Source organism: Dipodomys merriami, unplaced genomic scaffold (assembly GCF_024711535.1).
Source record: "Dipodomys merriami isolate MVZ:Mamm:240054 unplaced genomic scaffold, mDipMer1.0.p SCAF_19, whole genome shotgun sequence".
NCBI classification, from domain to species: Eukaryota; Metazoa; Chordata; class Mammalia; order Rodentia; family Heteromyidae; genus Dipodomys; species Dipodomys merriami.
Genome location: NW_027203270.1, coordinates 867454 through 882874, shown reverse-complemented (window position 1 = coordinate 882874; position 15421 = coordinate 867454). Strand labels below are relative to the sequence as shown.

The following is a 15421-nucleotide window of genomic DNA, read 5'->3' as shown; positions in this document are numbered from 1 at the left end:
TGATATCTATAATTCTGGCTACTCTGGAGTCTGAGATCTGAAGGCTAATGTAGAAGTAGCTCTGGCAAGGATTTTCTCTAGTTACATAAGCTAACCTTACAGTTTATTGATTGTTTCTTTTGTTTATTTGTTTTGTTTTGTTTTGGGTCTGGTTGTGGGGCCTGAACTCTGGGCCTGGGTGCTGTCCCTCAGCTCTTCAGCTCAAGGATAAGGCTCTACCACTTGAGCCACAGTGCCACTCCCGGCTTTTTTCTTATGTGGTGCTGAGGAATTGAACCCAGGGCCTCAGGCATACAAGTCAAGCACTCTACCATTGAACCACCTTCTCAGCCCCTGATTGTTTCTTTTGATGTGCAGAAGCTTTTTAATTCAACACAATCCCATCTGTTAACCCCGCCCCCCCTTTTTTTGTACTGGACTTGGGGCTTGAACTGAGGGTCTTGAGTGCTGTCCCTGAGCCTTTTTTAAAATCAAGACTAGTGATATACCACTTGAGCCATAGCTCCACTTCTGACATTTTTAGAAGTTATTTGAAAGAAGGGATAGTGGAACAACAAGGAAAGAAAGGGGTAACAATGATCGACAAGTAATTCATTCATTGCCTTACTCATGTAACTAACCCCTCTGTACAACATCTTAACAGTAAAATAAAATTTTGTCAGTTGTGGGGTTTCTGAACTCCGGGCCTGGGCACTGTCCCTCAGCTCCTCAGCTCAAGGCTAGTGCTCTACCATTGAGCCAAAGCTCCACTTCCGGTTTTCTGGTGGTTTATTGGAGATAAGAGTCATGGACTTTCCTGCCCCAGCTGGCTTTGAACTGCGATCCTCAGATCTCAGCTTCCTGAGTAGCTAGGATAGTACAGGTGTGAGCCACTGGTGCCCAACTCTCCCTCATACATAACAACTTTAGATATTATTTAAACATTTATTCTTTCAAACTCTTATTTAAAATGAATACCTATATGCTAAATTTTTAGATTTGGACCTGTTTTTCAGGACTTTGTAACACGTAGTTGTCTGTATTTTTCGGATGATGGTAGCATCTTTATAAAAACTCAACCAGAATCTTATTCAATTGTAAGTTTATTTAATTATTGCTGCTTTGCATATCTAGTTTTGCCAATATGATACATTATTATTTCTCTCCATTCATTCAGGCTATCTTAATGTTCCTTGTTATTCTTTTCATATAATCTGTACATGTTTATTTCCCATCACAGGTGTTTTTAATCTCCTAAGAGCTAGGTATACCAGTTTTCTACACATTCTTTCATTTTCTTACGTCTGTTCTCTTTGGTTTTATATACCATTTCAACAATTGTCATCAGAGTAAACATTTTCCATGTTGCCAGAGTCAATCAGTGGTCATAGTCCTCCTTGATTGACTTGAATTTATTTAAATTAATTAAATTAAGATAATTAATTTAGACTGTGCATGTGCCAGGATTGGGACTTGAACTCAAGGCCTGGGTGCTGTCCTTTAGCATTTTGCTGGAGGCTGGTGCTCTACCTTTTGAGCTGCACCTTTACTTCCTGTTTGCTTTGTTTTTTTGTTTTTGTTTTTGCTAGTTAATTGGAGATAAGAATCTCACACTTTCCAGCCTGGGCTGGCTTTGAACCACAATCCTCAGATCTCAGCCTCTTGAGTAGCTAGGATTACAGGTGTGAGACACTGATGCCCAGCAGTTTCTAAGTTTTGATGTAATTAGTTGTATAACAGCTCACTAGTACAAAGTATCTCATTGAGTTTTTACTCCACTTCCAACTTTTTGCAGATTCATTAGAGATAAGAGTCTCTCAGACTTTTTACCCAGACTACTCTCAGCCTCCCATGTCCCTGGTTTATAGGCATAAACCATTGGTTATATTAGCATAAGCATGGGCTATATTAGTCTTTTATACTACTTTAATTTGGATGAAAACTTGAGAAAAAGGTAAATATTGGTAATAGTGAATTCAGGGTGATAAATTTAGCTTTATCATGGAGAATAGGTAGGAAAATTATAGCAACTTTGCCACCTGTTTTTTTGTGCATTGTATGAGTAATGTTTGGCCCTACGCACTGATCCAAAGATTGGTAAAAATCACAAGTTTTAAGTCTCTCTTTTATCTTTTTCTTCCAGTTTATCATTAATTGCAACTAGTCTGATCCTATAATTCTTTACTTTGCCCATTCTTTCAATGTTTTTCCTTTCTTCTTGTCATTCTCAGTAAACAGTTTGGAATGTTCTAAGAGGAAATTATAATCGCTATTCTTTCCTGGAATAGCGATTGAGTTGAGTTTTGTGGTTGGTAGTTTGATTTTTATATGATAACTTCCTATTTATTACTCCCAGCCTGACTTAGGGCATGGATTCCCTAAGAAGATGCTAGCATTCTGGCTACCTGCTGTGGCTCCCAGGTGTCTGTTCCTTGATAATCTTGAATTCTCTTTGTATTCTAGCCTGAAAGAATAGACCCCAGTGCATCTCGACAAGGCTATGATGTCCGTTCTGATGTCTGGAGCTTGGGAATCACATTGGTATGCTATCTTGACTCTGCTGTATCTTGTACTAATAAGATAATTAGAGCGAAGAACACACAGAAAGGCTAGTGAGAAAGATACAAATTTGTAACAGGAGAGCACAAATAACCCTTCTTCCTTATCTGTGGACTGTATTGCATTTTTAATTTTATTCAAAAAGTACCTGCCTTAGTTTGGGCTACTTTAACAAGATACCATAAACTGGGTATCTTATCCAAAATGGAGATTTAGGACTGGATACTAACTTATTTATGGATTGCTTGGGAAGCATGTACAAAGCTCTGGATTCAATCTCCAGCATCAAAAAAAACAACCACCACAATAAACACACAGAAACCCTAGAAATGTATTTTTTGTAGTTGTGGAGACCAGGAAGTCCAAGGTCAAGGCCCGGAAGGGTTTGTGTCTTTTGAGCTTCTTTCTAGCTCACATATGGCTTTGGACCATAATTCTCCAACCTATCATGCCTGTGTAGGGTGGGGTTACAGTGCTCCACTTGGTTTGTTTGTTGTAATAGGGTCTTGCTAAACTTTTATTTTGACTGGCCTTGATCTATGATCCTCCCATAGTCTCTTGAATAGATGGGATTAAAGATATACTTACCATCCCTAACCTGACTTGATTTTTTTTTTTTTTTGTCAGTCATGGGGCTTGAACTCTGGGCCTGAGTGCTGTTCCTCAGCTCTTCAGCTCAAGGCTAGCACTCTACCACTTGAGCTACAGCACCACTTCCAGTTTTTCTGGTGGTTTATCGGAGATAAGAGTTTCATGGACTTTCCTGCCTGGGCTGGCTTTGAACCGTGATCCTCAGATCTCAGCCTCCTGAGTAGCTAGGATTACAGATATGAGCCACCGGCACCCGGCTTTTTTTTTTCCTGTCAGTTGTGGGCTTGAACTCTGGAGGCCTGGGAGCTCTCCCTCAGCTCTTCTCAAGGACTAGCACTAACTCAAGACTAGTGCTCTACCACTTGAGCCACAGTGCCACTTCCTGTTTTCTGGTCATTTATTGGAGATAAGAGTCTCATTGTCTTTCCTGCCCAGGCTGGCTTTGAACCACAATCCTCAGATCTCAGCCTCCTGAGTAGCTAGGATTACAGGCCTGAGCCACTGGCGCCTGGCCTGACTTGATTTCTTTATTGACAATAAAATCTGGTAGTGGTTGAAGTTTGTAGTAGTATAAAAAAAATAGCTGTAGTCTAGAATTCATATGTTGTTTCCTAGAGCTCAGGTTGGACTTTGCTCAGCCTTGTTTTTTACCTTGCAAAGTAATTTGACAGTTGTTCTGGACTATTGCATCCCATGTAGGTGACAGCAGATTGTGCAGAGCCTGTATTTGAAAAGTTCTAGACTAAGCCTTCCAGACTCTCTTACTTAAAATGGGGTCGAAGTCACAGGTTTCCCTGGGGCTTGCATTGTGGGACATAGGTTAGGCATAAGCTAGGTATTTAACTGTAATCCAAGTCCTTGCATTTGTTGACATACAGTTCTCTCTATTACTTTAATTTCTAAGTGTGACCTCCACTTCGTCTTCATGGTTCTGAGGATTCTGTCTGAACCTGGAGTAGGGTTTGATTGAAGCTTCAGAGGAAGTTTTGTTTGAAATTTAGATTGCCAGTATGCCGTTCCAATGAGGAGTACATAATGCCCCGTGCTTTTGCTGTGTTTCCTCTGTTCTCTTTAGTACGAGTTGGCCACGGGCCGATTTCCTTATCCAAAGTGGAATAGTGTATTTGATCAGCTAACACAGGTCGTGAAAGGAGATCCTCCACAGCTGAGCAACTCTGAGGAGAGGGAATTCTCCCCAAGTTTCACCAACTTTGTCAACTTGTGGTGAGTATTTGTTAACCAATGCTCCGACACAGCTGCGAAAACAGGTCACGTAATCTTAGCTACACTGATGCTTTGTACAGCAGAGGGACCCTTTGTCACATCTCCCTGCCTTCCAAGGTACGGCTCTGGACCACTGCAATGTCCTGGAAGGCTCTAGCTAGCCTGGGGAGGCAACTGCTTCTTATTCTATTCCTCAGGTATTGGTGAAAGACACCTGTGGGTGGTAGAGTAGCTGCTTCCTCCAGACCTCCTCTACCTTACTGCTTGGTGAGAGTTATCTTGTTCTGGTGTAGTTCTCACCACAAAATACCAGAATCACCAAGTTTTTAGATCCGACTTCCATGTGTGTGTATGTGTCCTGTCCTGTGACCACATTGCACACAGTGGATTATGTGTCTTATGTGGTAGGATTTGGCCCCTCAGCTTCATTGGTATATATTGGTTCTTGGAAACTTCATTCTGCAGAAGGTGTGAATTCCACACCTGTCGATGTTGTCTGCCTTCTTCTAACCATTCTTTTTATTTGATTATTGTACCTAAGGATAACTAAATGCAAATGTGCCACTGTTATAGTCATGTCTTAGATTGTTGCAGTCTGTTTTAAGTGGAATCTTTTTGTGTTACCATTTGAATACCTTGGGAATTACTTGTCTTATTGAACATGGTGTAAAGATGTGTTTATGAGCGTAGTGTATGCTGTGGCTATCTTCTTCCTTAATCTGAAACATGGTTTGTTTCTCACCATTTTTTCCTCACAGGATTGCTGCTTATGTGTTCCCTTTTTGACTATTAGAAAGCAGATGCTTTGACTATTTTTCAAATCCCTTTCATCTTCTCTAATCATACCTCATGTGGATCTTTTCAGGGGAATAATCTCAGGTTTTAGGTAAATGGCCACCTGGCTGACCCAAATTGGCTTTTTATTTTTTTCTTTTTAAAAACAGTCTGTTATTTACCAGTCTTTACATGTACATACAGTGCCTATAACTGTATAAATACCATTCTATAGAATGCTTATTTGAGGGGCTGGGAAGGTGGCTCAGTGGTAGAGTGCTTGCCTTGCATGCATGAGGCCTTGGGTTCGATTCCTCAGCACCACATAAGCAAAAAGAAAAAAGCCAGAAGTGGGACTGTGGTTCAAGCAGTAGAGCACTAGCCTTGAGCTGAAGAGCTGAGGGACAGCGCCCAGGCCCAGAGTTCAGGCCCCACAGCCGGACCCAAAAAAAATAAAAAAAGAATACTTATTTGAAAGAACCAAAGAAATGTTCTAAGATCATCACCTGGGAGCCTTCACCAGGGTGGGGTAGCTGTAAATTCCTAGGTATCTGTTGGATATTTTTTTACATATATGATGTACTTGTGTTATATTTTTTAACTTGTTTCCCACAATGCCTTTATAGATAGCTTATAAGTATCACTGTCTCATTGTTTTCCTTAAGTAGGTTAAGAGTGTCATGTCATTCCAAGTAATGAGATTTAGAGTTGAAAGATACTCATAGCTATGACATGCTCATACTAGTTTTCTACATTCACCTAGTCTCCCTGCCACTGTCCCTGACTTGTGTGTCAACTCTCACTCTGGTCTAGGTCATTTCCTTCACAGTCAAAAATGCTTTGTTCATCTGAGCACCAGCAGCGCACACCTCTAATCCTAGCTACTTAGGAGGCTGAGATCTGAGGATTGCTGTTCAAAGCCAGCCAGGGCAAGAAAGTCTGTCAGACTTACTGCCAATAAACTATTCACAAAAATCTGAAAATAGTACTGTGGCTCAAGTGGTAGAGTACCAGCCTTGAGCCAAAGAAGCTCAGGGATAGCACCCAGGCCCAGAGTTCAAGCCCCAGGACCAGCCAAAAATTAAATAAATAAAAAAATAAAGCTTTGTTGCAAACTACTTTTAAATTGGAGCTATGTTTTTATGATACTTACCCTCTTCATAAAACTATGTAGAATAGGCATTCTTAATGTTTTCCCTAAGGAAACAGAAGCTGAGTTGGAGAGACAGAAAATTATGGATCATGCATGGGGTTTGTAGCCCTATAAAGACTTACAGAATAGAAACAGATGTGCAATGTATCTATGATATTTTAAGTTCATGGTTGGCCAAGGGAAAGAATGAAACAAACAAGAAACACTGTCTTGTCTTTAAAGTACTTCAACTTAACCTCGCTATCAAAGCCCATTCTGAGGTAGATGTGCTCTGTTGCTGCTTGCATATTTCTTATCATTCCACTTGAATTATTTTTCCTGCCAAACTGAATTTCTACACTTGTATAAATTAAAAAGCATTTAGATGATAATGTGGGAAAATGTTTGCATTACCTTTGGATACAGATTTCTTAAACAGCACACATAGAACAGTTGACCATAAGAGAGAAAATTAAATTTCATTATAATTATGAACTTTATTTTAGCCAAGCACTAATAACTCATACCTGTAACCTAGCTACTCAGAAGGCTGAGATCTGAGGATCATTGCTCAAAGCCATTCTAGATAGACAAGTCCTCAAGACACTTGTCTCCAGTTGAGCAGCAAAAAGCTGGAACTGGAGGCATGGTTCAACTGGTGGAATACCATCTATGAGTGAAAGAGCTAAAAAGAACATGAGGCCTGGAGTTTATGCCCTGGTAACAGCACAAAAACAAAACACAAAGCTTAAAAACACTGAATAAAATGCCAAACCAAACAGTGGGAGAAGCTAGATATCTTTCATCTAGATGTTTGGTATATAACTTTTATAAGACTATATGAAGAATACTTACAAAGCACAAAGATGACACACTTAAAAACATAAGTAAAAAATAGTAAAATAATAAAATTGTCCTTAAAAGGATGACACTGAAGATGATCAATAAGCATTAAAAAATGTTCATTCAGCATTATCAGGCTTTGGGGAAAACCAGATCACAGCTATAGTGGAATACTGCTAAAATCACCAGATTGACTACCACATAAGAAACAGTTCTAAGTGTTGGTGAGAGCCTGAAACATCTAGATGTCTCTTACATGACTTGTAGGAATGCAGATTAAGGCTATGCTTTTGGAGCTGATCCAGTTTAGTAGATAACATACCCCACAGGTAGCAGTTCAAGTCCCAGATATATCCCCAATAAAAGTATGGACAGCAAAATGCTGAGAGATACCTATAAGAATGCTCATCAATTGCTTACACTTATCATAACCCACAGTTAGCAAATGTATCAAGTAGAGTGGGAAAATCATACATTTTTCATACCTTGGAATATAACATTAGAGAAGACCAAGCCTTGCTTACACTCAACAACGTGGAAAAGTCTTGCAGGTGATGTTGAGTACAAGAAAATGTCAAAAAGTAGGGTTCTATTTAAATGCAAGGTGAAAGCGGACAGAACTCATAAAGGCAATGCACATCTGAGAGAATTTTTGTGAAACTATATAGATGAGAATGAGTTCAGGGTGGATTCACTAGTCCAGAGTTTGTCAAAGAGGAAAGTGTCACATGAATAGCTCCCTGACTTCAGACAGCAGCGACCCAAGAAAAGATGCCTTGCAGGATAAATAGAAAGGAAATCTCAATCCTAAAAGCATTGTAAGGTTCTTAAAGATCTTAAAAATCTCACAGATCCCACATGCACTGAGATTGTGTGTCAGGGAATGTAAAGTATTCGTTATCCAAAATGTTTAAGACCAGAAATGCTTCCGATTTCAAAATATTTATATCTACAAAGTGAGTTATTTGGGGGATGACACTGAAATCTGCATAAGAATTTGTTTCATATATACCTTATTTTATATTATGCATAATAATAGCTTTGTTAATAACTTTGTTCATGAAACAAAAGGTTCCATGGTGTGAAGTTTTTACTTGGGGTATAGTGTTAGCAGGTATAAAGATTTGAATTTTGAAATATTTCAGATTTGGGGATAAGGGATATGTTCCCTCCTGCTGTCTTCCACCTGACAGGAAGGACCTATTATATAGTAAAGGCCAAGCTTGGTTGAAATAACGACACACACACACACACACACACACACACACACACACACACACACACACACACACACACACACACACACACACACACACACACACACACACACACACACACACACACACACACACACACGTACCTTAAACAGTTTGATGACCCTTGTGTTGGTTAGAGGATGGGAACAAAGCACAGAGTTATTATAAAAATCCCAGAAGCAAGTCCCTTGGCAGGTGACTCTGCCACAGTAATGGCTCCGCATTTCTGTGTATCTCAGAATCTCCTAGAATGGTATCTGAGGCTAGCCTGTTGCTTGGTAAACCTGGATGTCCTTTTACAGATGAAGAAATAAAATCATGCCCTAATCCTAGCTACTCAGGAGGCTGGGATCCAGAGGGTCAAGATTCATCGCCATCTTGGGCAGAAAAGTTCCTGAGAGTCATCTCCAGTGTGACCAGCATAAAGCCAGGCTGGAGGGATGGCTCAAGTGCAGAGCACCAGCCCAGCAGGCAGGATGAATTTGAGGCCCAGAGTTCAAACCCTGGTACTGCCTCTCCCCACCCAAGTCACTGAGAAATGAACCGTTCTGTGGTTCAGAGAATTTAAACATATGTTTTCCTGTGAAATTGTCACTGAAAAAAAAAATGAGGGAAATCATCATCAGTAGGGAATATTTTCAACTTTTTTCTGGGGGGGGGGTTGTTGCTGCTGGGGCTTGAACTCAGCCTAGGCATTGTCCATACTCTCAACTTCTTTAAAAAAGTAATTTTAAGGGCTGGGAAAGTGGCTCAGTGGTAGAGCGCTTGCCTTGCATGCCTGAGGCCCTGGGTTCGATTCCTCAGCACCACATAAGCAAAAAGAATAAAGCCGGAAGTGGCACTGTGGCTCAAGTGGTAGAGCGCTAGCCTTGAGCTGAAGAGCTGAGGGACAGCGCCCAGGCCCAGAGTTCAGGCCCCACGACTGGACCCCCCAAAAAAGATAATGGTAAGCCTCTGAATGCATCTCCTAGTCTTCCCCTCAAGTTGATGGGCAGAAGCAAAAGCAATCCTTTGAATTTAGGACTAAAGTATTCCAAAGATAAATTTACACACACACACACACACACACACACACACACACACACACACACACACACACACACACACACACACACACACACACACACACACACACACACACACACACACACACACACACACACACACACACACACACACACACACACACACACACACACCTCCATATCTATCTTAAACAGTTTGATGTAGCTAAGGGAAAGCTAATGACATCCTAACATTTCAGGAATGGAACAACCTAAGAGATGATTGATTGTGGTGTTTTGAAAGAAAAGCAAACATAGAAGGAAGGTATCATAGACTGAGTCCCCAGAAAGTAGGTTTTAAGACCGAGGTGTTGAGGGAGTCAGTCAGTCAGTGGTGAACTTGGGATCCACATGCCAACGGGAAAGCATTCAGCCTTAGTGAAGACTACAGACGGCTGCTTGGTGGCTAGGAGTCTGGGGTGGCACTACATACAGTGTCAGCCTGACACAGAGCAAAGATCTGTGTCCATCTGCTCCCCGAGGAAGGCCAGAGCAGCGCTGTGTAGTTGTGGAATGCTAGAGAGGATAACAGTGGAGACATGTCAGCTGAAACATTGCTTGCAATGGAAGACCTTGTCTTTCATTGTTAGAGGGAATCCATGTTGCACATTACAGGTAACTTTATGAAAGATGTGGATAAATTAGTGAAATTCATTATAGAGTTTGCCTCGCAGGATTACTGGATTGCTGATTCCTTCCATGGTGGCTATTAAAACACACACACACACACCACACACACTTTTCACACACACACTTTTCACACACACACACTTTTCACACACACACACACACACACACACTTTTTCCCTAATGATGAGTAATTTTGTCTGATTTTTCTATTTTCTTTTTTTTTTTTTTTTTTCTTGGTCGGTTGTGGGGCCTGAACTCTGGGCCTGGGCGCTGTCCCTCAGCTCTTCAGCTCAACGCAAGTGATCTACCACTTGAGCCACAGCCCACTTCCGGTTTTCTAGTGGTTTATTAGAAATAAGAGTCCGACGGAGTTTCCTTCCCCAGCTGGCTTTGAATCTCGATCCTCAGATCTCAGCCTCCTGAGTAGCTAGGATTACAGGTGTGAGCCACCGGCACCCGGCCGGTGATTTTACTATGTTTACCAGGCTGAGGTCTCCTTGGTTGCTTTGGATCTGAAGAAAAACTTTGATTCTTTGTAACATTTCAAAACTACTCCGGAAAATTTCTCATTTTGATGCTATTGTTTTTGTGTTATTTTAGCCTTACGAAGGATGAATCCAAAAGGCCAAAATATAAAGAGCTTCTGGTGAGTATGAGACCTGAGAAACTTCAGATGTATTCCCATGCCGAGTCCTCTAGGAGTAGCTTAGAGTAGTCTGTGCTAAGACTAGCATGGGGTTCACCAGGCAAGAAGTGTGGTTTGTCAACTCGGTCTTGATGAGTGCTTTTTCGATTTGTGGTGTACATGTGCCAGTACTGGGGCTTGAACTCAAAGGCTCACACTCACTTGTCTTTTTTACCACACCTCTATTTCTGGCTTTTTTTTTTTAAATCTGCTTAATTGGAAGCAAGAATCTCTCAGATTTGTCTGCTGACTGGGCTGGTTTCAAACTGTGATCCTCAGATCTCAGCCTTTGGAGTAACAGATTACAGGCATGAGTCTCTAGTGTCTGGCTTTAAGATATTTTAAACACTGGAATTTGGAAAGAGAAAAAATTATATTTTCCTACTAATTTATTAATAGGAAAATTTTCATGGGCAGCTTTGGCCTTAACATGTTAATTGCTCCCAGAAAATCCCAGCTTTTACTTAAGAAGCCATTTTCTACAGTATAGCCATTTTCCCACAGTATATGTAACTTGCCCATTAGAAAAAGTTAATGAAGCTGGGCACTGGTGGCTCATGCCTGTAATCCTAGCTACTCAGGAGGTTGAGATCTGAGGATTGCGGTTTGAAGTTAACCTGGGCAGAAAAGCCTCCATGAGGCTCTTAGCTCCAGTTAACTACTCAAAAACTGGAGCTGTGACTCAAGTGGTAGAGTGCTAGCCTTGAGCACAAAGAGCCTCAGGAATAGCACCCAGACCCTGAATTCAAGCTCTGAAACTGACAAAAAAACAAAAGAAAAGAAAAGCTTATTGCACTCATTCTGCTTCTATTAAATCCTTGGGTGCAAATATTTCACATAGCCACTTCCTGGTCCTTTAGAAGTTCTCATTCATCTCAAAGCATTTGGATATTAGAGTGTGGTATTGTTCTAAGCAAGGAAGAAAGTACTGTGATCTAATGATATAGGAATACTTTAATTTTATTTGTTATCTGTAAGTAGTTGTACAAAGGGGTTTCAATTCAGGAAGTCTATGAGTGCAATATATGTTGAACAATGTCTTGATGAACAAATTTGTCACATGTAGCTTCTAGTTCTCCAAGAATGTTAAGTTCGTCTATGGCTCACTCAGCATACCAAGCAGTATACTTAGAGAAACTGAAAAGAAACATGTTCATAGCCACAGAGGACAGAAAGATGGTTGGTGATGCAGATACTGGGCCACAGGTTCAGCAGTGCTCAGGGCACAAGAACATAGGCCAGGACTTAATGCATCCTATCTGGACACCACGCCTGGTATCACGTCTGCATAAAGCACGCAGACTCTCCTTGTCTCTCCCACGGTAGCATAGATTGGGAATCTGCACTTCTGTGCTTTATTGAAATTGAGGAAAGTTCAGCCTGGGCTGGCACACAGACTTTTGATACTGCTTTTCCAATTTTCTTCCAGAAACATCCCTTTATTTTGATGTATGAAGAACGTACCGTCGAGGTTGCATGCTATGTGTGTAAAATCCTGGATCAAATGCCAGCAACTCCCAGCTCTCCCATGTATGTTGATTGATACTGCTGCTACATCAGACTCTAGGGAAAAGGGCTGAGAGGAAGCAAGACATAATGAATTTTCATCCTGTTACCACAGTGTTTTTAATTGCTCGCCCAGACACCACGTGCAATAAGATTGGTGTTCATTTCCATCATGTCTGTGTACTCCGTCACTAGGACCTGCATCCCCGTAATGCCCGATCGATCACACAGTGTTAGTGCTGGTCAGAGAGACCTCATCCTGCTCTTTCACGATGAGCCTACTCATGACATGTGGAAGCCCGTACGATCGAGTTGTTGACTGTGATTAGATCACATCTGAAATCCATTTCTAGACTCGAAACCTGGAGATGCAGCTATTGGAATGGGGTTTTTGTCTTGTGACTTCCAAATCCTGGAAGGGCACAGTGATGGATCTTTGAACATAGAGACTCCGGGGCTTGAGTGACAAGAAGAGCTTGCACAGCCGGTGAGACACATTGCCTTTCTGGAGCTGGGAGACAAAGGAGGGATTTTACTTTTTTTCTTCACCAAGTGCAATAGATTTACTGATTTGTTTGATATTCTGTTGCTTTACCAGTCCCCGTTGATGTTTAAGGAATCGATGTGCTCAGCCAAATTTCCTGTTTGAAATACCATATTAAATTAGAATGAATTTATCTTTACCAAACAAAAAAAAATCATGTGTTCAAAGAGGTGAACATTAAAATATCAAGACAGGACAGAATGTGTTCTTTTTCTCCTTTACCAGTCCTTCTGCTCTTTGCTGGGAAGACCTGGAGTTTGCCACTTGTCAAAGAAGGTGCTGATCCTAACAATTTTTCCTTCTCAGAATTCAGTGTGCTGCCAACTTCATGTTCCACCTGCCACAAACCACCAGGACTGAAAGAAGAAAAAGGTCCAGAGGGCAAAGTTTACAGATATTTTTAATTCTAGTATCTTATCCAGGAGGGAAAAAATAAATAACTAAATATATATATTTCCCCTTGGCCCCAAGCCTGATACTTTAGCCATCATAACTCACTAACAGGAAGAATTAGCTGGTAGCAATGTGCCTTGATTGATTAAAGATTTCTTATAGGCAGCAAAAGACCAAATCTCAATTGTTTGCTTTTTGCCATCACTGCTTCCAAGTCTTCAGTTTCTTTCCTGTGGTCTGTTGCCATCATGTGAAATTTGCCTAATCCAGTGTTTTGCCATATATATATATATATATATATATATATATATATATATATATATATATCAGAACCTTTTATGATTACCAGAAAATTACCAAGGATTTTTAGCCCCAAGTCTCACATGATCTAATGTTTAAATGGCTAAGAAGCCAAGCATTAGTCAGTGGCTCACGCCTGTAATCCTAACACTTAAGAGACTGAGATCTGAGGATCATGGTTCCAAGCCAGCCTGGGCAGAAATATCTGTGAGACTCATCTCCAATTAACCAGCAAAAAAGGGCAAAGTGGTATGGCTCAAGTGGTAGAGTGCTAACATTGAGCCAAAAAAAAAAAACAAAACAAAACACAAAAGCCAAGTGAGATCAGAAGACTCACACACACACAAAAGATGGGGTTCAGCTGATACAGGTGGGAAGAAGCAATTTTTTCTGGAAACCCTAGTGATCAGATGAGGATCTGAAATGGCAATCTTTGAGATAAACTTGTCACCCGCTACATCTTTAGCAGTTTACCATCATTTCTTTCCATTGGGATTCCCACTCCCTCCCTGATCTTCCCCCCAGTGAATAAAAGGCAAAATTAAAAACACTGGATAGCAAATACCATAATTTGCTCTTTGTCTCCACCTCCCCATTAGCCAGGCTCTCAGTCGGTTGTGCTTTGGCCCCCTGGCACTGAATACTGGGTTTTGCAGAGCAGTGAGGCCGTATAGGGAGTGGTCCAGGCACACTGGAAGCCAGGACAGCCATGGTCTGAGACACAGGTGATGATGCCATTACAGAACCAAATCCTTGTAGGTATTGGCTGTGTCTCTTCCCCGAGTGACAGCCACAAATACTCATACAAAACTAAAGGGAGAATGGTGCTGTTTCAAGTTAAATCCCTGTGAATTGCAGAACTCAGAAATGGTTTGTCCCTGGTCCATTGGCCTGCTTTCCCTGTCTCTCACCCACTCCCCTGGCAACCTCACCCTTAGACTTCCCAGTGTTCTGAAAGGAAGCATTGCTGTGTCTTCCTTCAACCGTACGAAGCCATCGTCCTCCGTGGCTCCCAGGACTCAAGAGGAATTTGCTTCTCCGCTGTCACCTTCCTATCTGGCTCAGTGTAGGCTCCCTTTGCCATTATGCAAATGGAAATTAAAGTGATTCTGGCTGTCCAGGAGCTACTCTGACCATTTTGTTGTGTGGATGACCACATTAAAAATAAAAAGGCAATTTTAGTGTATTAATCATAGATGATTATAAACTATAAACTTAAGGGCAAGGAGTTTATTACAATGTATCTTTATTAAAACAAAAGGATGTATAGTGTTCACAAACTGTGAAAATAGTGTAAGAACTGTACATTGTGAGCTCTGGTTATTTTTCTCTTGTACCATATAAAAGTGTATAAAAATTATCAAAAAAGCTAATGTGCAGGGATATTGCCTTATTTGTCTGTAAAAATGGAGCCCAGTAACATAACTGCTTCTTGGAGCTTTGGAATATTTTATCCTGTATTCTTGTTTGAATTCCTCCTCTATTTAAGATATATACACGGAATCGAAGTGTTTATGTAATAGTTCTATCCTTTTGCCTGCAGGTCAGTTGTAATAAATCTAGGATGTGATGATGACTTTGTAATTTGATTTTCTCAAGCCAGACTCTGGAAGGGGAGGGTGGGGGTGAGGGAGCCAAGTAATGATACTACATTCTTTGTGCATTTTACATTGGGGGAAGAAAATCATCAACTTCCAGAAGTGTTAATGACTGCTTTTCCCTTTCTGCCTATTGGAGATTGCATTTTATATTCTTAAACCACAACTTATCTGGGCACCAATTGTTGCTCAAGCCTATCATTCTAGCTACTCAGTGAGCTGAGATCTGAGATCACAGTTCAAAGCAAGCCTGGACTGCAGACAAAACTAAAAAACCCGTGTCTCCAATTAATCAGCAAAAGTCACAAGTGGAGCTGTGGCTCAAATGGTAGAGGATCAGTCT

General features: G+C 40.9%; 1 protein-coding gene across 3 annotated transcripts in view; it reads left to right on the top strand.

The window, feature by feature from the left end:
* Map2k4 (mitogen-activated protein kinase kinase 4) overlaps window positions 1-15053 on the top strand; it is a 101409-nt gene extending 86356 nt beyond the window's left edge. For all 3 annotated transcript variants that reach the window (XM_070026936.1, XM_070026937.1, XM_070026938.1), the window contains 4 exons: window positions 2443-2520; window positions 4205-4353; window positions 10653-10698; window positions 12167-15053. In XM_070026936.1, coding sequence (XP_069883037.1) covers window positions 2443-2520; window positions 4205-4353; window positions 10653-10698; window positions 12167-12280 — 387 coding nt within the window. In that variant the 3' untranslated portion in view covers window positions 12281-15053. The remainder of the gene's footprint in view (window positions 1-2442; window positions 2521-4204; window positions 4354-10652; window positions 10699-12166) is intronic.
* Window positions 15054-15421: the final 368 nt, after the last annotated feature.